Genomic DNA, 22,005 nt, shown 5'->3' with positions numbered 1-22,005 from the left:
CTTCCTCTTACTCTTCCTCTTCCTCTTCCTCTTCCTCTTCCTCTTCCTCTTCCTCTTCCTCTTCCTCTTCCTCTTCCTCTTCCTCTTCCTCTTCCTCTTCCTCTTCCATCTCCTCCCCGAACAGTATACCTATGTGACCTCTTTCAAGGCTGTCTTCCTCTTTCTTGATCTTCTCAACATATACCCGCTCCTCGTTCAACTTCTTATCAGGCACATAGCATATATGGCCCGCATTCCACTCTCCAAACCCACCCCATATCTCCAGTGCCTCCATTACACTCTCAATGTCGCAATTTGACCTCAATACGATCGCCGCAAACCAGTACCCTGGCTGCACGAACACATCTCCCCTCTCTTCTTTCAACGCTAATGCCATTCTAGAGCAGTTCCAGCATCGACACTTGAACCCTCCCACCTCCAATATATCCACTGCCCCAAACTTCGGGAAAGCAGAGAGTCTATCAAGCAACCTCCAAACCGCAGGTTTATTCACCGAGCTGCGCTCATCAATCGGAAGACGAATCGCTTGCTCTGTTGCAAGGCCCTTGGTGACCAACATCCTCCAAGCTCGGTAGTGCCTCGCTTGTAATTCATATCTCTGTTTGAGACTGAGGAAGAGAGGGGCGAGCGCGCGAGCCTGGAGGACTGGCCAATCGTAACGAAGTTGTGAGGCCATCGCGCTAGATAAGTAGATCGACTGGTAGAGGGAGTCGTGGCGGAGAGGATGGCCGTTTCCACCGCGAGATAAGACGCGGAGGAGCTCTCGCGTCATGGTGAGATCTACTTGGATTGCTTGTGGGCGCGTTGGCCTCAGTGGTTGGAGTGACATGTTGGACATCTTCTAAATCGGTGGCGCGAAATTGTCTTGGGGTAATGTTGCTGTGGTATTTGTGGATGAAATGTAAGAAGCGAGTGAAATGCTTGTGATGATACTTTCTTATGTACAAGTTGAAATGGAAAATATATTTGAAAAGCGAGGACGTTGACCATGGTTCCATGCTCGGCTAGCCAACGAGGACCCTTACATATCGAACCATTAATCCCCTCTCTACCAGCTACCAAACTACCACTCCACACTAAGCCCCCTCACAAACTCATCGCTTTCCTGGTACCCGTCCCAATACTCTCTTTGAGCATTCTCAAATCCATTTGGTACTGCTTAATCGTCTTCGGTGGCATCCCCACCTCCCAGTCATCTTTACTCCCAATTCCACCTCCATCCACTTTGACATATTTCTTCTCCACCCTAACATTCCGCTCCCTTCCAAACCCACCTCCGAATCCGCCTCTACCTTCACCACCCGTCCCACTGACTTTGCTACCGCCGTCTACCTTCTTACCCTTCTCTGCCTTGCTCACCTTCCTCTTCTGCTTTTTCGCCTCCTTTTTCCTCTCCCTCTCATTCTCCAATCTACACGGCCTGCAAAATCCAGTCTCAGTTCCATCACTCAGCACTCTAGTGTGACCATCTATGCCTCGAGAGGTAGTCGTGTCGCGCATGATTCTTAGATTTGTCCTACATGCACATGCGAGGTTGTTCGCAGCTGCTTGGCAGGGGACTACATCGCCGACGTTGCTGTACTCGTGGCCGCACTCTCGCCAGTAAACTTTGTATTGAGTGCATAGAGCTGGTGTGGTGGTAAGGGAATTTGGATCTGGATCCATCTATGGTTGAATGCAGCTGAACGGCGAAGGCTGGTACTCACGGTTTTCCAGAGGAGAGAAGTAGGTAGTCCCTGCGGTCAGGTGCTAGAGTGTATTGCGTGCTATGGGTAATGATGGTGACTGTCGCCACGAGATAGAGTCAGCAGACAGAAGGCAGAAAGTGGTGAATGATCAGTCCTGCGCCAGTTTCACATCAGACCATGTGAGTGCGTCACCGTCGAGCAGGTTGGGAACGTTCCATGAAACCAGACCTGCGCATACATTGACTTTCCCATTATGCATAGTAGATCTTACTGCTTCTCAGGATATCCCATCTTTGCTTCGTCTTCCGCTGTTCCAAACCCTCCCCAGCCCTCAAACTCATCCGCGAACTTGACTGCTGCACTGAACCAGTGGTTTGACTTGTCACTACCCTTTTCCCATGTCTCCTCTGCTACCTTCAACGCACGCAATGCTGCGTCATGTCAGTCAAGAACACCGCGGTCCGGCAAGAGGCTCATAACATACCTTTGACGTAATGCGCATCAGTCGAATGTGGTCCGTTCAAGGCCTTGTCCACAACAAGCTTCCAAGTCTTCTCCTGGCTGTCGCCACCAGTCATCGCGTTACCCATATCGATTTCTGGCCTCGTCTGGGCAATGTATACAGCTAGCGCGAAGAGCCACCATTGCCGTAGAAGACTGACATGGAACTTGGCCGGTATCAACGGGAGAAGGATGCGAATAGCGTGAGAGCTTGTAAGCACATGTACGAGGAAGAAGTCGTACTTTCCCTTCTCCGGTCGTGGTGTTCCAGTCAACAGCCCCAAGCCGACCTCCTGAGCAGCTTGGAACTGTTCGTTCGGGGCGGTAATTTCCCAAGCATTCCAGTACTCCAGAAAGGCTTCTTCACGCTCCTCCAGCACTTTCGTGATGTCGCCGCTGCGGTGATCGTACAGTCCATCGAAGCGCTTATCCTTGCGCACCTTGTCCAACAAATCGATGAGCCCGGTGTGGTCCCCAGTCGCCTCGTGAGGGCTGGGCTTCGTGTATTTTGAATCGTCGATGTATTTATGTAGCGGACTGTAGAAGCAAGAGCCCATCGCTAGAGCTTCGATCGCAACGGTCGTGGAGTTGAGCTCGTAAGCGTAGCCGAGATGAATGAGAGGATGCGCAACTGCATGGAATTAGCGATATCCGGGCTTCGGAAGAGCGCAAGCTTACGTCCTGAAATGAGGCCGTTGATCAGCGGTTCTTTGCCCTTGAGCAAGAACTCCTCAAGAACTTCCTCAACATTGTACTTCTTGCTCACGAGCTGATCCTCGAAGAAATCAATGAATGCGCGTTGGTATCTGGCTGCCCATTAGCGACTGACCCTGATCCTATTGGATCGCACTATCATGCAGCTACGTACTCGCGCTTCCCAAGAAACTCTCGCCAGTCGTCCTTTGTTATCTCACCAGGCGCATCATGCCAAGGTTCCAGCAGTTCCGCCTCTCTCTCGTAGATCTCGTTCAGATGCTCTGCGGTGCCTCCCAGAAGGTAAGCCGATCCCAGGATCTAGGGTACATGCTTAGTAGCTACAGCCTTTACAGGAGGAGCAGCATACGTGCGGTGTATGGTTGTGAAAAGTGAGATTGTGGTATATGATTGCGTAGTTGGCGTGGTTCGCTTTGAGTAGGTGCTTGAGAGTTCGCGGTCGCTTCTCTGCCGAGGTCTCGATGTCTTGGATTTCTACGGAGGGGAGGTCGACGGTGAGATGCGTGCCTTCGCCGGGGCGAAGAAAAGAAGGCAGTGATATTCTCGGTAGGCTGAACATTGTGACTGTGTGGTTGCAAAAGTCAAGAGAGTTTGCGGGGAAGATGCGCATCTGAGAGCTCGCGTCGCGCCTTCCTCGTTCTGGTATGACGTGATGTCCTCGCGACTTTAGCCCAATCGGGATGAGCAGTCCCCAAACAACATCACAATATTGATCATTTCCTTCATCTCTACTCCTACATGCTTCAAGATATATGAGGTTTGCCAGCATACAATTACTGCATTAGGTAACAACCTGTGAGCGTGGATTATAGCAGGTGTGAATGGAGTCCGCTCAACTCACTCCTCAATGCTCACCTTCGTACTTCCCTGTAGTATAGTGAGTGTATCTAGCGGACTCCTGCCTTCTCTACCCTAAATTTATTTATTATAGACATGAGGTTTGTAAACAGGATTACTTCATGCCCAATCAGGAAGGTTCGCTAGGGTGTAGATTCCCGCAGAATGTAGCATTAAGGACATGAGCTTCATTTCGCCCTTCGGCTTTCTCTTGTGCTGCAGGCTCTTCTTATCCACTTCACCGCGGTACTGCGATATTTTACACCTTTTCAAACATTGCCTGTCCACTCATTGCTCAAACAGAAAGCAGACCAAATGAATGCATGCTCAGATAGGCAGTTGTCTCACGTCCATCGATTGCTGCGAATTTTGGGTGAAGAGGGTTCCCTCGCCAATTTCACCCTGAACCGGACTACTAAGATAGTTTTGCTTTTCACAGACAGGGACGCTACAATCGATGGAAGTCGGATATTGCCTGATGTAGTAGTGTATCGTCCCATACTGCACGGGACAACGGTGCTTCGGTAAGCCATGGCATTCGACCGTTGAATGCCACAATTCCTTTCACGACAGCGAACAAGCATATCATATTCTCGAGAAGCCTACCGGATCTTCCATTAGACATGATGTGGTAGATAGTTTATACTGTTCACTTGTCTTATGGACATATTCATTTGCACGCTCTTTCGCAATATACACAGCTGTCGAATACGTATATGGCGAATATAGTATATTGATCATCATTGGGAGCAGAGACAACAATAGCTGAGATCTAAGAGAAGGTTTATTGCATACCTCTTTGATTCTTAGTTGATGATGATGTCTTCAAGGGTCCACGAGTTGGTGTGAGGTCCTTAGCCATCATCCGTTCACTAATCTTGAAGCACCCAAGTCCACACCGCAACAAAAGCTCCGCGGCGATCAATTGGAAAAATGCTGCTCTGACGTAGTGCACTAAGAGTTGTTCTACCTTACATCACGGCAGGTTACCAAAGACGCTTCCGCACAGGATACGGGTTATGACATACTGCAGAACGACCCACCACGTTTAGTACAGGCGGAAATCGGGCTTTGTACGAGCCGAGCGGCCTTCCTCCACCACAACTGCTGAGGACGTATCGCTTAGACTTCTTCCTGCGAGGACACGTCCGCTGTTGAAATCACGACTCGTCAATATGGAGACGCTGTGGAGTGTTTTCCGTCCGCCATGTCGTTAAATTGGTGCAACGACGAGGTGTGAGGTAGTTGCCGCCTTATCCGATGTCTGGAACTGATGCAGCACAGGGAACGCTCATCCTGCGCACATCGTCGGATCACATCTGGGGAGAAAGATGGAGACAGTGCGATACAGCGGGTCTGGACGCTGACACGCTGGAGTCGAGATCTCTGGTGCTGTCAGTGTTGTGCATCGATCCTGACCCCCACGACGCGATCCAAGGAGAGCCTTGGTATGCAGGGGCGGCATTAGGATCGGCACGCGACAAGCTTTTCTCGAACGCCGCGGGCGGTTTGAAACAGCCTTCCGCGATAACGGCAATGACCCTGGAAATTAAGGATAAGGCTTCCTAGGCATGTGAAAGGCGATAAAGAACAACGGTTGAGAAAGTTAGAACGCGTCACGACCGACTGGGCGGCCGAGCCGCACCTCTCTCCAGCTTTCGCCCTGTCGCGCGACCTTCATCGACTGTGCAGACGCTCAAAATAGACACACTTTGCAGAGTTTTGAGGGACCGACACAGGAAGCGTCCGGGACCTGCATTGCGATGCTGCGTGACGTCGGTGGCTGTCGCTAAGAGCTTGTGCTGGCAGACCTAACGGCGTATGCGACGCCGCTGTCATGGCATTTTCGACCGAGATAGATAGCCGCAGGCGTGGTTGAGGGCCATTCTAGTATATTCGATGGCTGTGGTTGGCGCAGACGCGTATCCTTACAGCTTTGTGTACCAGATTCGGTCCCAACAGAGATTCTAGACAAAGCGACGCGGCCCACCCGGTGTGCTTGCCATGGCCACAACACGTCCGCCGTCGGTTCCATGACCCATTTTTCTATGCGCCAGTCACTGTCGAAGGGTTGGCGTCGAATTTCAGGAATCGCAGATCGGGTGTCCCCAAAAATAATCCCTGGCCCAGCGCTGCTCCTGCTCCTTTAACCCCGGGCGAGCTCCACATCTCACTTGCTAACATCGCTGCTGTCCATCCCACCGCATTGTCTTCTTCTCTTTTCTCACCACCTCTATCGCACATTAATCACTACAGGGCACGCCATTTTTCTTCGTCACTCGCTAAAACATTTTCTGGATACGTCGGCACCGAGCTTGACGTCATCCCGTTGCAGCAGTTCGCGTTTGACCCTGGACCACCGGAAGGGCGAGCGCAAGCCATTGACTGCTGGTTTGGCGTAAAAAAGCATACCATTGTTTCAGCAATCGCATTTTGCGTTATCTACAAAAAATCGCCGCAAAATCAAAACACAGTCGCTACCTCATCGCTCTCCCAAGGTAGCTTTTCGATCGGACTTCCTATCGAACCTTGGTTCGGGCGCGACTCTCCACTATGAGTACACCAAATTATGAGCGGCCAGAGCCGACATACGACATGGACAGCAACATGTCCCACCACCAGCAGCGATCTTCCGACGAGGACGGCACAGTTGTGGGGGACGATCATCAGCGGCCATTGCGTGTAGATACTGCCGCACGGCCACCGCACAACAGATCACGATCTGGCACCCACCTTACCGTCGAAACCGCACATGATATCCCAGCAATGAAGGGCATACAGTCACCGTCGCAAACGCGTGAGCAGGCGAGCAGGCTCAACGATGACCTTGCAGTGCTCGCCATTGAGCAGGGTCTGGATGAGAAGGAGGCTCTTAGGCGCAACGCGTCGATGAACCCATCCATGACGCGCGTGCGATCCCGCCGTGAGGACCTCGTAGACGACTTCGACGCGGCGACGAACCCATTGCACGAACAAGCGGCTCGCTATACGCCACCCGAAAACCCGACCACGAGCTTCTCCAAGTTCTTCAAGAAGGTTCACAACTCATCATGGCTTGTTAGGTACTTTACGTACATTACGCCCATGGTGCTCTTGATCCTCATTCCTTTGATGGTTGGCATCTTTGCATTCCCCAATGCGAATGTTGGAGGAGTCAAGCTTGTCTGGTTTTCGATTTGGCTCATGATCGTATGGCTGACACTGTGGGCTGGAAGAGTAAGTATCTCCGTCTTTCTAGTTTTACAACCACTAATATCCATCGCAGGTACTCGCGAAACTCCTCCCGTGGCCCATTGGTCTCATCTCTTCCCTCTTCACCAACAACAGCAAGAAGTGGAGAGACATGGGCAAGCAGCTCGAACTTCCAGCTACTTTGTTCTTCTGGTGGTTGGCCATTGAAGTATCTTTCCTCCCAACAATGAAGAACCACCACGTCAACGGCGACAAGAACACGCGCGACTGGGAAGGCACCATGAACAAGGTCCTCGTAGCTCTCTTCGTCGGATTCGTGCTAAATTTCATCGAGAAGATCATTATCCAACTCATCGCCATCAGCTTCCACCTGCGAACTTACCAGGACCGTATTGAGCTGAACAAGTTCCAGATTGGTAGTTTGGCGAAGCTGTACAGGTTTTCCAAAGAGAAGATTGCCATGGAAGATTCCGAGTTTGAGCAGGGCGACGACAATGCTCCATCGGGCGCGCGCACCCCCGGTCAGGTTCTCACAGAGGCGCAAAAGAACATCAAAGTCGGTTTCAACAAGTTTGGAGACATCGCTGGAAAGGTCGCTGGGGACTTCACCGGTCGTGCGGTTACTGGCAGTGGCCATCCTCACCAGGTTGTTCTGCAACTCATTGGTACTACCAGCGGCGCTCAGGTTCTGGCTCGCCGTCTGTATCGTACCTTTGCGCGACCTGAGACCGAGACTGTTCATTCCGAGGATCTCAACAATGCCTTCGACAGCGACGAGGAAGCCACTGCTGCATTCTCTATGTTCGACAAAGACATGAACGGCGATATCTCCATGGAGGAACTCGAGGCTGTCTGCGTCGAAATAGGCCGTGAACGCAAGTCTATTACCGCCTCCCTGAAGGATCTCGATAGCGTCGTCTCCAAGCTCGACGATGTCTTCATGTTCATAGTGCTGATCATCACTATCATCGTGTTCATCTCGCTGATCTCGACCTCCGCCGCCGGTGTCCTAACATCCGCTGGTTCGACCCTTCTGGCTCTATCTTGGCTCTTCTCAGCAACCGCTCAGGAGTTCCTCCAGTCGTGCATCTTCGTCTTCGTCAAGCACCCCTACGATGTCGGTGACCGTGTCATGATTTACGGTAACACCGGAGATCTCGGCCGCGGTGATGATTACTTCGTCAAGGAAATCGCTCTCTTCTACACCGAGTTCAAGAAGATGCAAGGTCACGTTGTCCAAGCGCCCAACAGCTACCTCAACACGCTCTTCATCCTTAACCACCGTCGATCGGGTGCCCTCGCCGAAGCCATCCCCATCATCATCAAGTTCGGTACAACGCTCGAGCAAATCGAAAAGCTCCGCAACGTGCTCCTCGAATTCGTCACCGCCGAGCAACGCGAGTACCAAACCAACATCCTCACCGAACTGCGCGCCGTCCAAGAAGTCCACTGGCTCGAACTCAACGTCGTCTTCTTCTACAAGTCCAACTGGCAAAACGAACTGCTCAGATTGCAGCGCCGCAACAAGTTCATCTGCGCCCTCACCATGGCAATCCAAGAGTGCGAAATCGAAGGACCCCGTATGCGCTACCCCGGTCAGAAGGAGTCTTTCCCGGTTTATATGCAGAATCTGCAGAACCCTGCTACACCTGGTGTCGGTATCAACGGCAACCCAGACCACCCCAACGGCACCATCCGCAACCAAGCTCAAGACCAACCCTTCGTCGCACCCGCAGAAGGCACATCAGACTCTGCCACCGGAACCGGCGCAGGACCAACCCGCACCGGCTCCATCCTGAAGAAGCCAGAGACCCTCTCCGCAATGGGCCGCCGCGTCGACTTCTCGCTCGGAATGAAATCAATGGGCTTAGACGACCCCAGCGGCGACGTCCTCGACGACCGCGAAAACGCATCCCGCGCCCGCGCAACCGTCGTCCGTGTCACCTCGCCCTCCCGCTCTCAAGACCGAAACAACGACCGCCAATCCAATGACAGCGCACGCAGCACCGGTCTCCAACGCGTCGGCACAAACGCCTCGTCCACCACCCGCGAACGCACGCACCGAAACCGCTTCTTCAGTCGCAACCGCTCTGGCAACGATGTCGAAGCTGGTATGGCTGATATTCCAGAGGGTAGCGGTTACGACACCCCGCCTAAGAAGAAGAACACGCTTGATCCGCGCAGTGGCCTTATTAGTCCCCGTGCTGTGAGGAGCAGTGGCGGAGAGGATGAAGTGCCTATTACGAGGGTGGGCAGTGCGGATGTGCCTAGGAGTACGGGTGCGTTGGCGCCTAGTACTGCGGATAGTGAGAGGACGTTCGGTCCACCAGCGAGAAGTCGCACGGAAGGGATTGAGATGAGGAGGTTTCATTGAGGAAGCTCTTTGACTCTGTCATCCGAGGTGTTGAGACAGCTGCGGAGTTGAAGCTGTCAGAAAAAGTCTCATTCTGTCATTCCCTCCTTCTATTTCTCGCGTCTGTACAGCGATATCGCTCAGCGTTTTAGTACTCCATTTACACTAGACTAGTCGACAGACAGATAGCCAAGGGCAGTGCGCCGGGCTCCTCTCCTTTCCTTCAATTTGTAGATTTGTAAATAATTCTTTTTCCAGCTTTGAAGCCCTATCGTTGGGAGACCAACGAGATAGTTCCAATAAATTGCGAAAACATCGCTACTTCTCAGAACCGACAAAGTTTCGCGATCGAGGGTTTCACGTGCCATCATTCACATCATTTTTACATCACAACAAGAGCAGATTATCGTTTGAAAGTAAGACTATGCATTCGCGCATAGTTTCTCGATTCCAAGACCACTAATCCCCCCAGCTCGTCGTAGCAAGCCTTACAAACAACATGATTCCCTTTGCCTCCTTCCCGTGTCTCTAAAAACCTAATACTCGCCCTCCTCAACGTCCTCCGCGTCAAGCGAGTCCTCAGCAACCTCCTCGTAATCCTTCTCCAGGGCAGCGAGATCCTCACGTGCCTCGGAGAATTCTCCTTCCTCCATACCCTCACCCACATACCAGTGAACGAAAGCGCGCTTCGAGTACATGAGATCGAACTTGTGGTCAAGGCGGGACCAGGCCTCGGCAATGGCGGTGGTGTTGGACAACATGGCGACGCTGCGGTCGACGGAGGAGAGCTCGCTGCCGGGAACGCTGATGGGCCTGGGATGTCTGTTAGAAAAGATGCATTCTGACACAGGTTAAAATGGACGTACTTGGTGTAGTTGATTCCGAGCTTGAAACCAGTGGGGCACCACTCGACCAGGTTGAAGGAGGACTTGGCCTTGAGGGCACCGGCGGCGGCAGAGCAGTCGCGGGGAACAATGTCTCCACGGTACAGAAGTGCGACAGCCATGTACTTTCCGTTGCGCGGGTCGCAGACAACCATCTGGTTGTTGGGCTCAAAGCCTGTCGGAGTTAGCAAAATATCACAGATACTGCAAGGCCGTACGAAGACATACACTGGAAGGTCAGGTCGGAAACCTTGAAGCTCTCGTGGGAGCTCTTCTTGGCCGAGATGACAGGCGCGTAACTGATGAGCGGGTAGTGGATACGCGGGTATGGCACAAGGTTGGTCTGGAACTCGTTCAGATCGACATTGAGCGCACCATCGAAGCGCAAGCTGGAGGTGATGGAGCTGACGACCTGGGCGATCAGGCGGTTGAGATGCTCGTAGTTGGGACGGGGAATGTCCAAGCTGCGCCTGCAGATGTCGTAGACAGCTTCGTTGTCAACAAGGAAGGTGCAGTCGGAGTTCTCGATGGTGCTGTGTGTCGACAGAACAGCGTTGTAGGGCTCAACAACGGAGGTAGACACGCGAGGAGCAGGGTATACGGCGAATTCGAGCTTGCACTTCTTGCCGTAGTCGGTCGAGAGGCGCTCGAGGAGGAGCGCACCGAAGCCGGAACCGGTACCACCACCGAACGAGTGGAAGATGAGGAAACCCTGGAGGGACGAGCAGTTGTCTGTGTTTGTTAGTAGGCGCATTGAGCCGATGCCGGGGAGTGTGCTTACCAGCAACGCGACGGATCTTCTCAATGACGCTGTCGACCATCTCCTTGCCAATGGTGTAGTGACCACGCGCATCTACTCCCGTCAGTATCTCTGCATCTGCATTCCCAATAGCTTCCAAGACGCACAGTTGTTGGCAGCATCCTCCTTGCCGCTGATCAACAGCTCAGGGTGGAACAGCTGGCGGTAGGCTCCAGTTCGGATCTCGTCAATTGGCGACGGGTCCAAGTCGACGAAGATGGAACGAGGCACGTATTTGCCGCTGCCGGTCTCGGTGAAGAAGGTCTCGTAGGAGCCACCCTCGCCGAGCTCCTTCGCATCGGGGTTGGGACGGCCATCGGGCAGCAGGCCGTGCTCGAGGAGGTACCTGGGGGTATCGTGTCAGTCTTGACTGTAGGCTTCGGGGCGCATGCGGTTCGCGACAACGTACAGCTCCCAGGCGCTGTTGCCCAGCTGGGTGCCAGCTTGGCCGATGTGAAGGTGGCAGATCTGTAGCTTGATGTTAGCATTGCGCGTGCTGAAATCATTCAATTTCTTGGAGTGTTCCAATCTCCAAGCTCTTTCATCTCTTCTTGCTTCTTGCTATTTAGCCACGGTAGAGCTTCATCTCGTCCATATCGGCGCAAGAAGCCCCCGCTTCCCTTCGCATACTGCGATTGAACACTCCACCAGAAACAAGCCGACTTGACATACCTCTCCTCGCATGGTTACGGTGTTGCTGTGTCAAACAGACGACTGTCGAAGGAACCTCTAGTTGCCGGCGTCGACGCTGGAGGCAGAAGTGTTCTGGGTTCAAGCGGTGAGGAGCGCCGCGTTGGACTAGCTTGGTGGGGTCGCTGCAGGGGCCGCACGGTTTTGTTTACGCGACCGTCGCGACAAAGGCGCCTTGCCACTTACAACCAACAGGACCGTGGCGCCCATGCGGCACAGCGGGGAGACCGCCTTTTGTCAGGGATCCCTCTTCTTGCGGTGTGATGAGCCGATGAAACTGCGCTTTGAAAGACTTTGCAGCTGTCAATCTACGGTGTGAAGCTAACAACTGGTATATTAGTGAAGTATAAAGATGCCGATCCTAACGATTTGAGCGTAAGCCTCGTGCGCCAAGTTGGATGATAATGCGAACCATTTCCATTTCTAGTCTAAGCTGCCTCGATTGAACGGACAGGGGGATATCTCATGTGCTGAAGGAAACCAAAAGCGCCTCTCATGCTTCTTTGTGTGTTCGCGCTTGTCTCGTATGCCGTAGGAGCCCTAGGGTGAGTACGACAATGCTCCTTACATCTCAGCATTACTCTCCAGGCCCATCGGCCACAGCCTCCTCGCCCTTCTTGCTCCACTCACCAGCCGAAGCATCGATTTCACGCGTCGCACTCTCTCTAGCTCCACTCTTGCTGTAAAACTCGTGGACGTCCTCGCATCCCTTTGGCGTCCTGCACAGCTTGCGGGCATCTGCAGACGCCGTCTTCCAAATCACCTCTCTGACCTCTTTGCCGACCTTCTCAATAGCGTCCATAGCCCAAATGACATCAAGATGCTCGTACCCCTCGATGACCTTGGAGTGTACGACATCGACATGTGGCTCTCGACCGTGTTCGAAACGGCGTAAAAGACGACGACCATCTACTAGGTCGTCGGAGCCACAGACCCATAATGCAAAAGGAGGAGTTTGCGGACCGTACCACGCGTAGCGCTCAGCTTCTCTCCTGTCCTTCTGATGCTCATCGTCGGAGTCATGTGGCGGACTTCCGGTCTTAGTTTTCGTCTGCTCGATCTCCTCGTCTTCCTTATCTTCCATGATCTTCTCGTCTCGTGTGGCCAAGATGCATTTCTGTTTCGCGAAACATTCCCGCCCGAGCCACCATCTCATACTCTCTGCACTGACATAGACGGGAGAGAATTGAAACATGCGATTTCTCAGATCACGTTCCCAGCGGTCGTCCGTCCAGTTGAACAGAAAGGCGAAGACACGATAACCCATGGAGCCGTAGAATTTTCCGGGAAGGAGACCATGCATAACCATCATGAATGGAATGAAGGCGTGGATGCCGAAAACTGTCCGGAACATGTTTGGACTGATGACTTGCATGAACTTGAACTGGGCTTTTCCGATCAAGGGACCAGCGTAGGCGGCAGGTGCCAGAGCGCAGAACACAGATATCCTTTCGCCAATCTCTGGTCGCTGTTCTTTTGCCAAAGCGACAAGGGTTTGTGTGGTGCCCTGGCTGTGCGCAATGAGACCCAGCTTTTCAAATCCGGTCTCCGAAAGTACGCGAGAGATAAGGGCAGGCAAGTCCATGACACCCATCTGACGAATGTTCCAAGCCCACATGCGCGGGTCTCCGTATTGCAAAGTTGTATGGCGAGGTTTGAAACCGCATCTGTTGTTTCCAAGCCAGACATCGTAGCCAGACTTGGCGAGGAAGAAAGCAAGACTGTCGTCATCGTTCGTGCAGTAAGCGCCTGCGGACTGCAATAGGCCGTGTATCATAAGGACTGGGTACTTCTTTTCGCCTTCTTCGTATTGCGACCCAGCAACACCCGTGCGATCTTCAGGGAAAAGCTCTGGCGAATGCGGGGAACGCTGGCCGTCATTCGTGCGTTTGTAGTCACGAGGATTGTAAAGATGCCAGAGTTCGATGATGAAACCGTCTTCTGTCTGGACTTCAAAGATCTCGCAGTCCAGTCCCACTCTTCGTGCATAGTGGCGCACATCGCAGACCAGAGGATCGGGACCGCCTTCTAACGGCTCAAACTCATCTGTTGTTCCGCCATCTTCTCCATTCTCCAGTTTTTGAGCTGACGGCATTGTGTCTCGCTTCTTCCACGCTCTTTCTGCCTCTCTTCTTGCTTGCTTTCGCTTCGTTTCCTCTTCGTAGAACGGTCTTCGCTTCTCAGCATCGCGGAAAGTGAGCAGTAGAAACAGGTGTTTGCACATGCCAGGAAGGGACGTAAAGCCTGCACCTAAGACTATGACGAGCAGGAACAAGAATGACAAGATGCCAGACGAGACTCGGAAGAACCAACACTGGCATTTCCTTAGAAGTGTTGGAGGTCCGTACATGGGTAGAGGCGGGAACAGAGGATTTGTCTTCGAAGGCGCTTTCGAGTCACCTAGTGGGACATCAGACTTCCCCTCGCCATTCATGTCTGCTTCTTTCGGAGGTATGCCATGTATTGTGGTCGCGTTTCAGCCAGTACTTCGGTACTAGATTCGTTAATTAAACTTATTCTAATTTTATTAAATTTAATATTTATACCTATTCTAGCAATTCTTCTATACGCTATACGCTGCTATAGTCTATTATTCTTAGCATTAGTTAAGGTAACGCTATACTAAGGCTATCTATGCAATATTCTTATTACTAAATAAAGACTTTATAAACGCTGCCTTATTCTTATTTATAATAATAGGCTAACTAATCTTAACTATTAGCTTTGCTATTTCTTTTATCTACTACTTAAAGTAGCATACTACTATTATAGTATTAACTTCTCTGCTAACCTATATAGTTTTTAGAATACGTTTTTATTTCTCTATTATAAGTATACAGCTTTCTACTTTTATTACTACTACTATAGCTTTGCTATTAATATTTTAGACTTTATAGTTATATTTAGTATCTTTAAAAGTAGCTACTTAAATATTAGGTATAGCTATATATATACGTAGAATCTTAATAGTCTTAATAGCCTATAGCTTTAGAGTATTAACGCCTAGTTGTTTAAGTATATTTAGTATAGAATTTATAGGCTCTATTATAGTAGAAGCTATAAAAAAGATAGTATAGTAGTTAAACGTAGAGAACATTTTATAACTTTTAAGTTAGTAAGAGTAGTAGTAATAATAAACTAATAGTACTTACTTAGTATCTTAGGCAATGTAGTGTAAGAGAGAAAGAAGAGAAGAATTAGAGCTAGATTTTGTGCGCCTAAGGCTTCTACTATTTGCTACTATAACTATACTTTATAACTTTAGTTATTTCTTTATACTTAAAAGAGCTTATAGAGTTTTATAGTACTGTTATAGAGGTACCTTCTAATAATTTAAGGAATTTTTTATTTATAGCTCTGCCTAGGCTAAAAGGTCTAAGACTATCGCTAAGCATTTATTGCCGCAGGTAGGCGGAGGGCCTGTTTTTTTGTGAATTTGATTCGTCTGGAAGTCTACAAGCTTTAATACCCTAGTGTACTTAACAAAATCAAAATCATGCCATGTATCGTTCCATCTTTTGCTTCGCGCAGCCGCGGTGAGAAGGATTCTTTCTTAGTAGGATCACGGTCGTCAATAATGTCTCGCAACTCGTTGAGCTTGGTCGCTTCTTCCAGAGGAACAGCAGGTAGTCGATGGCCGTCGGCAGTTTCGATGACAGGATCTTGCGGAGTTATGAACCGTGCTTCAACCGCCTGTGTGGAACCTGTGCCCTCGTTCTCTTGCTCTGGTGTGTATTGTCCGAGACGCTTAGCCTGGTGTGCAAAGTCGACTGCAGCCTGTGTCTTGGACTTTCTCTTTTCTTCATGATGGTTAAACTGCTCTTCAACACGGTGTTTGGCGGCTGTAATAGAGGCCTTCGGCATATTGATCTGGGGAAAGCCCTATGATTCGGCGACGGTGGTGTGGAGCGTCCAGGGTCGCGTGGAGCATAGGTACGGATGCCGGCAAATTAGTCCCTTCTTCAGTGTTGTAATCCCGAGTGGGCGGATCGCAGTCCTCTGTACACGCAAAAGGGCTGTGAGATGCTGGAGCGCGGTTGAGGGACATGTTGCGGCTTTTTTGTCAATCGCAGTTTTGACGCGGTGGCTGTCCGCGCCTTGTTTGGCAAGAGCATTACGTCAGGAATGGATGAGGAAGCGGCAAATCAGCGATCATGCTGCAGAAGGATGCATCTCAACGACCACATTTAGAAACCCCATAGCGGGTGATGCAAGCAGGGTTTGCGGTTTTGTGGCAATGGTTTGCATGTCGCAGGCACTATTTATTAACATGTGAAGAGGCTGCGGACTTGACTCCGGATTCGCGAATTCCAACGTCAAGCAATGTTAACAGATAGCGAAACTGAACATCAGTTATGTCGGAAGGTATCAGAAGAGTGGTATCTAGACTTGATGTCGCAGATATACTGCTTGTTGAAGATATGCACATGTTGTGGTCGACGTGTGACGTGTGATGTGCGACAGGCCACTTGCGGCCAACTGAAGCTTCGTCAAACCTCAGCGTGTCGCGTCAACTTGACTACAGATTCGAACAAGACAAGCCAGCGTGTAGTTCTGAATCGTGCGTGCCCGTTGGATTCCTGCTCCCGATCAGTTGAGTGGACGCGGGGATTCGTGGCAGGTAACCATGTCCGAGCGGGCTAGTTCTGCCGAGGCAATGCGGCTCTCTGGTGCTATCTGATGCCCGGGCTGATCGCACGCAACCAACAGAGCCGCGAATGCTCATACACCTGTCCATTGAGGCAGACATCCCTCGTTAATCCATCATGGACGCGCAGAATGGAGTCGCCAACCCACGGAAAAGAAGACGGAGAAGACGTCTTGACCGCCCTCCTATTTCGGCGCGACTACTGCTCGACGACCGCGTGAAGGGAGAGGTCGGAGTGCTGTCGGAGGATCTCTTCAACGATCTGTTCCCTGGAGTGAGAAGCAAGAGCGCTGGTATGTGGAAGGAATGTTCGGTAGTAGATGGGAGAGGTGGCTGACAAGAAGAATAGCCAATGGAGACACGCCAGACTCGGATCGCATCCAACACGTCGCAATCACCCCGTGGCTGCCGACCTCCATCGCCGCTTCCCAGAACACTCCCTGGACCATCCTGCCAGTGCGACCGGCCGACAAGACGGAAACCGGCACAGCGCGCCCGCATTCGTCACTCCAGATCCCCACGTCGTCTCTCGCACTGCAGTCCTTCTCCCAGCTCCTCCAAAATGTCGCCCCGAACAAGACACAGAGACGGGATACGCCCATCGAGGTGCGCATATACGATGTTGTGCCGGTCGGGCTTGATACAGTCTACGTCAATCTGGACACGGAAGCGCTGCGGAAGCTAGATGAGGTGCATGCGAAGTTTGGCGGAGGCTTCATTGCTCAGATGAACGGCTCATCACGAGCTCCGAAAAGCCGCTATGTGGAAGCGAACGGAACAAAAGGCAAGGCGGTGGATCTCGCCGCGCAAGAGGAGGCCTGGCGACAGGCCGTACGCGAAGCCCTACAACTACCTACCGTCCTTCATACTGGCGACCTGCTTCCTCTGAAGCTTCCCGCCCATCCCATTACCCATGTCCCACCTCCACCAGCCAAGATCAGCGCCTCCGAGCCCGTGTCGCAAGGCCTCTTGCTACCGAGCACGAGGATCGTGATACTGCAATCGCATCGAAGCAGCTCTAAGCAGCCCGTCATCATGCCTCCGGTGAAACAGCCTCCGACGACCAATGGATTTGGCGACGATGATGAGGCTGACGACACCTCGAATGACACCTTCTACTCGGCCGCAGAGGACAACTCGCGCAATGTGTCTCCACCCGACGGGGAGTCTACAGACAACTTCGAATCAGAGCTCTCGGAGAGCGATGCGGGAGACCTGTCCGACGAGTCCGACGACATCATATCGCTGAACGCGCCTATGCTCCCGCCTCAGTCATCCGGTGCACTTTCAATCTTTTCCTCCGCGACCCCACGACCCGGCAACTTCGGACGCCCAAATGGCATCGCAACGCCAGGGTCGGTATACTCCAATTTTACAGCTACGACAGCCCGTGGTGGTCCGGCGAATAAGAGCAAGGTCTTCAAAGCCCAGGGCCTTCTCCAGCGTGTCCCAGATGATCTTATTCACCCGAAGCCGGGAAGCGAGGATGACGAGGAAGCGCGCGTATTTGTCGACATCAACACACTGGTCAAAGTCGGTTGCTTTTCGGGCGACTGGGTCAAGCTTGGGGGCACCGAAGCCCCTTCATCACATCCGCTCTGGGGCTTGGGTGCATTTGGCGGAGTAGACGAGGAAGATAATACGAATTGGCGCCCCGTCAGGGTCTTTGGCCTGCCAGAAAACATGTCCAAGAAGGTTGCGCGATATCCGGTACAAAAGATGGCAGATACCGACCGAAGAAGTAGTTTCTCGGGCTTCTCGCAACCAACCTCGTCATTGCATGCCTATCTCTCGCCAATTCTTCTCGCAAACCTAGGCAGTCCTTCTCACCTCCGCATCACTCCACTAGCCCCCAGTCAGTCCTCTCATCTTCCTAGGAGCGCCATTCAGAAACCACGTCTGAACAGCTCTTCTTTGCCTCCGTCTGCCAAAGAGGTCACCCTTATGAAGGTGTCAACGCCTCTGTCGTCAGATCGTCTACTTCAACCCAGTCTCTTCGCGGCATTGAAAGACCACTTTGAGCAAAAGAGGCGGATTGTAAAGAGTGGTGATCTGATAGGCGTATCAATCGACGAATCGCTTGGTCGAGCAGTATTCCAAACTACAACAGAAGAAGACGCTGGCAACGATGAGCTGCTGGCAAGAGCCAAACCGACTGCTAGCGATGAAAGCACCAGTGTCAGCAGCCGTAATCCAAAGGTCGTTTCCTGGTTCAAAATTGGCAACGTATCGAGCTCTACTCATGCATCTCATGATGGCGAAGAAGCCGACATCTGGGGTGGTGCTGTTACAGTAGATGCTGCCAGCACGAAGATGGAGATGAACGGCAGCGAGCAGGGCAAGACTCCAGCTCCCATCAATAATGCCTGGCAATACTATCTTGGTGCCAAACGAGCCCCTGTTTCGAGCTCGCAGAAGACGATGTCACTAGACGAGCTGCCCAAGCCCTACATTTCATCACTTCGCAGACGGTTGCGAGAACTCATGTCTGTGGCTACCAGTCCGCGAGCCATCCACCTGGGCCTGCCACCTATCGCAGTCTTGATCACCTCGACTCAACGTGGCATCGGAAAGTCTACTCTCGCTACGAAAGCTTGCGAAGATCTCGGCCTGCACACTTTTGCGATTGATGCCTTTGACATCATCACCGAGGGTGGTGCTGGAGGTGGCGATGTCAAAACAGAAGGATTTCTGAAAGCTAGGGCAGAACGAGGGTTGACATGCGGCGCTGAGTTCACAGCATTGCTCGTCAAGCACGTCGACGCACTCAACGCCGATCGCATGAACACCGCGCTGAAAGAGATATTGGCCGACTCTCGCGTGCTAATCGCAACTACGACCGAGATCGACAAGGTGCCCGAAGGTGTCCGAGGACTCTTCACCCATGAGATTGAGATGACAGCACCCGATGAAGGCGAACGAGAAGGTATTCTAAGAAGTATCGTCGATGATGCCGGCATCAGGTTGTCTCCCGAGGTCGACCTGGGTAACGTCGCTGTGAAAACTGCCGCTCTAGTAGCCGGCGATCTCGTCGACGTCGTCGATCGAGCTTTAGTCGCAAAGCAGCAACGTCTCGAAGCACTCGCCGCGTCCTCTACAAAATCGCTCTCATCATCCGAGACGATTACTACACGCGATATCGAACTAGCAGGAGGTCACTTCAGCAACAGTCTCACAAAAGCTGATCTGGATACCGCAGTAGATGCTGCACGCAAGAACTTCGCAGATGCAATTGGAGCCCCCAAGATCCCCAACGTCGGATGGTCAGATGTCGGTGGTCTCACGCACGTGAAAGACGCAGTCATGGAGACTATTCAACTTCCCTTGTCACGTCCTGAGCTCTTCGCCAAGGGCATGAAGAAGCGCAGTGGTATCTTGTTCTACGGTCCACCCGGAACAGGAAAGACGCTGCTTGCAAAGGCCATCGCTACAGAGTTCTCTCTCAACTTCTTCAGTGTCAAGGGACCTGAGCTGCTCAACATGTACATTGGTGAGTCTGAAGCCAATGTACGTCGTGTCTTCCAACGCGCCCGCGATGCCCGTCCTTGTGTTGTTTTCTTCGACGAATTGGACTCTGTCGCACCCAAGCGTGGTAACCAAGGTGACAGCGGTGGCGTTATGGACCGTATCGTCAGTCAACTGCTCGCCGAGCTCGACGGTATGAGTGATGGAGGAGAAGGTGTTTTCGTCATTGGAGCAACTAACAGACCCGATCTACTCGACCAAGCCCTACTGCGACCCGGTCGCTTCGACAAGATGCTGTACCTGGGTGTCTCCGATACCCACGAGAAGCAGCAGACCATCTTGGAAGCTCTGACAAGGAAGTGCGTCATAACCCCCTCCCTGTTACTCTATATCCCACAGATGCTAACATATTTTGCCAGATTCACACTCCACCCCTCCCTCTCCCTCCAACGCGTATCCCAAGGTCTCCCCTTCACATACACCGGAGCAGACATGTACGCCCTCTGCTCCGACGCCATGCTCAAAGCCATCACCCGCTCTGCCAAGATCGTCGACGAAAAGGTCGCTGCCCACAACGCCACCCATTCCCCTCCCATCACCATTGCCTATTTCTTCGACCATCTTGCCACAGAAGAAGACACCGCCGTCATGGTCACCGAAGAAGACTTCATGGAAGCCCACAAAGAACTCGTACCTAGTGTTAGCGCGGATGAACTCCGGCACTACGATAGGGTCAGGAAACAGTTTGAAGGTGCGGGCAAGAAGGAGGATAAGAAGGAGAATGGCGCTGCGCCGGCTGTTCAGCCGGCGACTAGTGCGAAGGGAAAGGGTAAGGCAAAGGCGCCGATCAACGAGGTTGAGGATATGGTTGTCAGGACGGAGAATTTGGAGGTTAATGGGTTTGGCAACGGGGATGCGAATGGGGCGGCTGGGGGGAGTGGGAGTGGAAAGGGGAAAGGCAAGGCGCCGGCGAATCATACGCCGGGTAAGAGTAGTGTTGATATCGCTGAAGGGGGCTTTGGCGATGCGACCATGGACGATGATTTGTACTCTTAGTGGCTTGTCTTGCTAATTGTAAATGATTGCCCTTGCATGGCACGTTGTACATGGTTTCGTGCATAGTTTTGCCGACTGATCCTTTTGTGGGATTCTTCGTGTGTGTTGCTGGTAGAAAGCCGGGTTCTCCTTTCGTTCAATAGATGTGTCATTAGTCCGATCAACTGTACTATACGATCGAGCTGGTCGTTGCTTATCCAGAGAGAAAGAGTAGGAGAGGGAGGAATTGTATGCTTCCTTGCATTCCGCGAGGAGACGAGTCTCTGATGATTATAATCTCTCTCATTCGAGAGCATCTCTTCGTATGGGATGGTTATGTATGGTGGGAAATGTCAGAGACTTGCTGCGCACGAAGAGACAGCGTTAAGGTACGTGTGTTCATTCTGAAAAGCTTTTCTAGTACAAAACTTCAGCCAACTCGTAAGATCGCCAACTAAACACTCGCTCCTCACTCTCATAGCGCGCGAAAGACAGAAGCCAAGTAAGCATTCCTCCGTACCCACATAGCGAGTTCCAACGCGTCCTCCCTCCGATGAGCCTGGTCGCGCAAGTCCCGCATGGACGTGCTAACCTCCGGCATCGTCTCCCGCAGCAGCCCCACCACCTTCTTCCAGGCATGCTCAGAAAAGAACTTGCTTATTGTTTCTATACCACCGTGATAACTAAATCTGACCTTTTCTAGCCCCGTAAATCGCTGCAGATTCGCGGCGCAAATCGTCTCTTTATCCGCGACGACCCAGGTACCGATGTCTAGCGTTTTGATAGCTTGTACGTACTTCATAGGCATAGTTGCTAGGAAAACACGTAGGGTGTAGTCGCTAGCGATGTCGAACGTGTTGAGGCTGTAGAGAAAAAGGGCTGCTTCGGCGTGGATCTGCGTGCAAACGGCCAAGAGGGGAAAAGCGGGCGTGTCGTGTTGGTAGGTGCAGAGCCTGTCATGGTGCGCGGCTAGGATAACGGTGCTGTTGCCGAGCGCGTAGTGGTAGATGAGGTTTCGTAGCTCTGCTGGTAGACGGAGGAGAGGAGAGTTCAGTCGGTTTGCCACTGTAGCTTCGGCTTTCGTGACTTGCGCCATCGTTTTAGCTATCGAGACGTGTATGGGTATCGCGGCCGTTATATGGGCTGAGCGGCTGTGGTGGTGGCGTGGTCGTAGAAGTGGGAAAGTGCGAGGAAGCTTG

The 22,005-nt window shown here is 52.0% G+C and overlaps 8 protein-coding genes across 8 annotated transcripts; 2 read left to right on the top strand and 6 right to left on the bottom strand.

Moving 5' to 3' along the window:
* Window positions 1-11: 11 nt before the first annotated feature.
* On the bottom strand, window positions 12-274 carry J4E85_009377 (uncharacterized protein; the record flags this gene model as incomplete). Its single annotated transcript, XM_051473601.1, has 1 exon — window positions 12-274. A coding segment is annotated over one exon (263 nt), but the record flags the coding sequence as incomplete, so codon positions are not given.
* A 1,681-nt stretch (window positions 275-1,955) lies between these two features.
* Window positions 1,956-3,462, bottom strand: J4E85_009376 (uncharacterized protein; the record flags this gene model as incomplete). Its single annotated transcript, XM_051473600.1, has 5 exons — window positions 1,956-2,119; window positions 2,173-2,820; window positions 2,868-2,995; window positions 3,058-3,203; window positions 3,253-3,462. 5 exons carry the CDS (start codon window positions 3,460-3,462, stop codon window positions 1,956-1,958), a joined length of 1,296 nt encoding a protein of 431 aa, XP_051322805.1.
* A 2,831-nt stretch (window positions 3,463-6,293) lies between these two features.
* J4E85_009375 (uncharacterized protein) lies at window positions 6,294-9,306 on the top strand (the record flags this gene model as incomplete). Its single annotated transcript, XM_051473599.1, has 2 exons — window positions 6,294-6,956; window positions 7,006-9,306. 2 exons carry the CDS (start codon window positions 6,294-6,296, stop codon window positions 9,304-9,306), a joined length of 2,964 nt encoding a protein of 987 aa, XP_051322804.1.
* Window positions 9,307-9,821: 515 nt separating this feature from the next.
* On the bottom strand, window positions 9,822-11,652 carry TUB1_2 (alpha-tubulin; the record flags this gene model as incomplete). Its single annotated transcript, XM_051473598.1, has 7 exons — window positions 9,822-10,098; window positions 10,152-10,344; window positions 10,398-10,901; window positions 10,951-11,022; window positions 11,076-11,314; window positions 11,378-11,436; window positions 11,641-11,652. 7 exons carry the CDS (start codon window positions 11,650-11,652, stop codon window positions 9,822-9,824), a joined length of 1,356 nt encoding a protein of 451 aa, XP_051322803.1.
* Window positions 11,653-12,235: 583 nt separating this feature from the next.
* J4E85_009373 (uncharacterized protein) lies at window positions 12,236-13,882 on the bottom strand (the record flags this gene model as incomplete). Its single annotated transcript, XM_051473597.1, has 2 exons — window positions 12,236-12,775; window positions 12,830-13,882. The coding sequence occupies 2 exons, from the start codon at window positions 13,880-13,882 to the stop codon at window positions 12,236-12,238; spliced, it is 1,593 nt and encodes a 530-aa protein (XP_051322802.1).
* Window positions 13,883-15,120: 1,238 nt separating this feature from the next.
* Window positions 15,121-15,522, bottom strand: J4E85_009372 (uncharacterized protein; the record flags this gene model as incomplete). Its single annotated transcript, XM_051473596.1, has 1 exon — window positions 15,121-15,522. The coding sequence occupies one exon, from the start codon at window positions 15,520-15,522 to the stop codon at window positions 15,121-15,123; it is 402 nt and encodes a 133-aa protein (XP_051322801.1).
* A 902-nt stretch (window positions 15,523-16,424) lies between these two features.
* On the top strand, window positions 16,425-20,827 carry J4E85_009371 (uncharacterized protein; the record flags this gene model as incomplete). The annotated part of the gene is made up of 3 exons (XM_051473595.1): window positions 16,425-16,599; window positions 16,656-20,130; window positions 20,191-20,827. The coding sequence occupies 3 exons, from the start codon at window positions 16,425-16,427 to the stop codon at window positions 20,825-20,827; spliced, it is 4,287 nt and encodes a 1,428-aa protein (XP_051322800.1).
* Window positions 20,828-21,463: 636 nt separating this feature from the next.
* On the bottom strand, window positions 21,464-21,902 carry J4E85_009370 (uncharacterized protein; the record flags this gene model as incomplete). The annotated part of the gene is made up of 2 exons (XM_051473594.1): window positions 21,464-21,472; window positions 21,501-21,902. The coding sequence occupies 2 exons, from the start codon at window positions 21,900-21,902 to the stop codon at window positions 21,464-21,466; spliced, it is 411 nt and encodes a 136-aa protein (XP_051322799.1).
* Between the last annotated feature and the right edge of the window lie 103 nt (window positions 21,903-22,005).

Source organism: Alternaria conjuncta (genome assembly GCF_024043145.1).
Source record: "Alternaria conjuncta strain BMP 0040 chromosome Unknown scaffold_16, whole genome shotgun sequence".
NCBI lineage: Eukaryota > Fungi > Ascomycota > Dothideomycetes > Pleosporales > Pleosporaceae > Alternaria > Alternaria conjuncta.
Note: the sequence above shows the minus strand (reverse complement) of the source record. Positions and strands in the feature narration are given on the sequence as shown.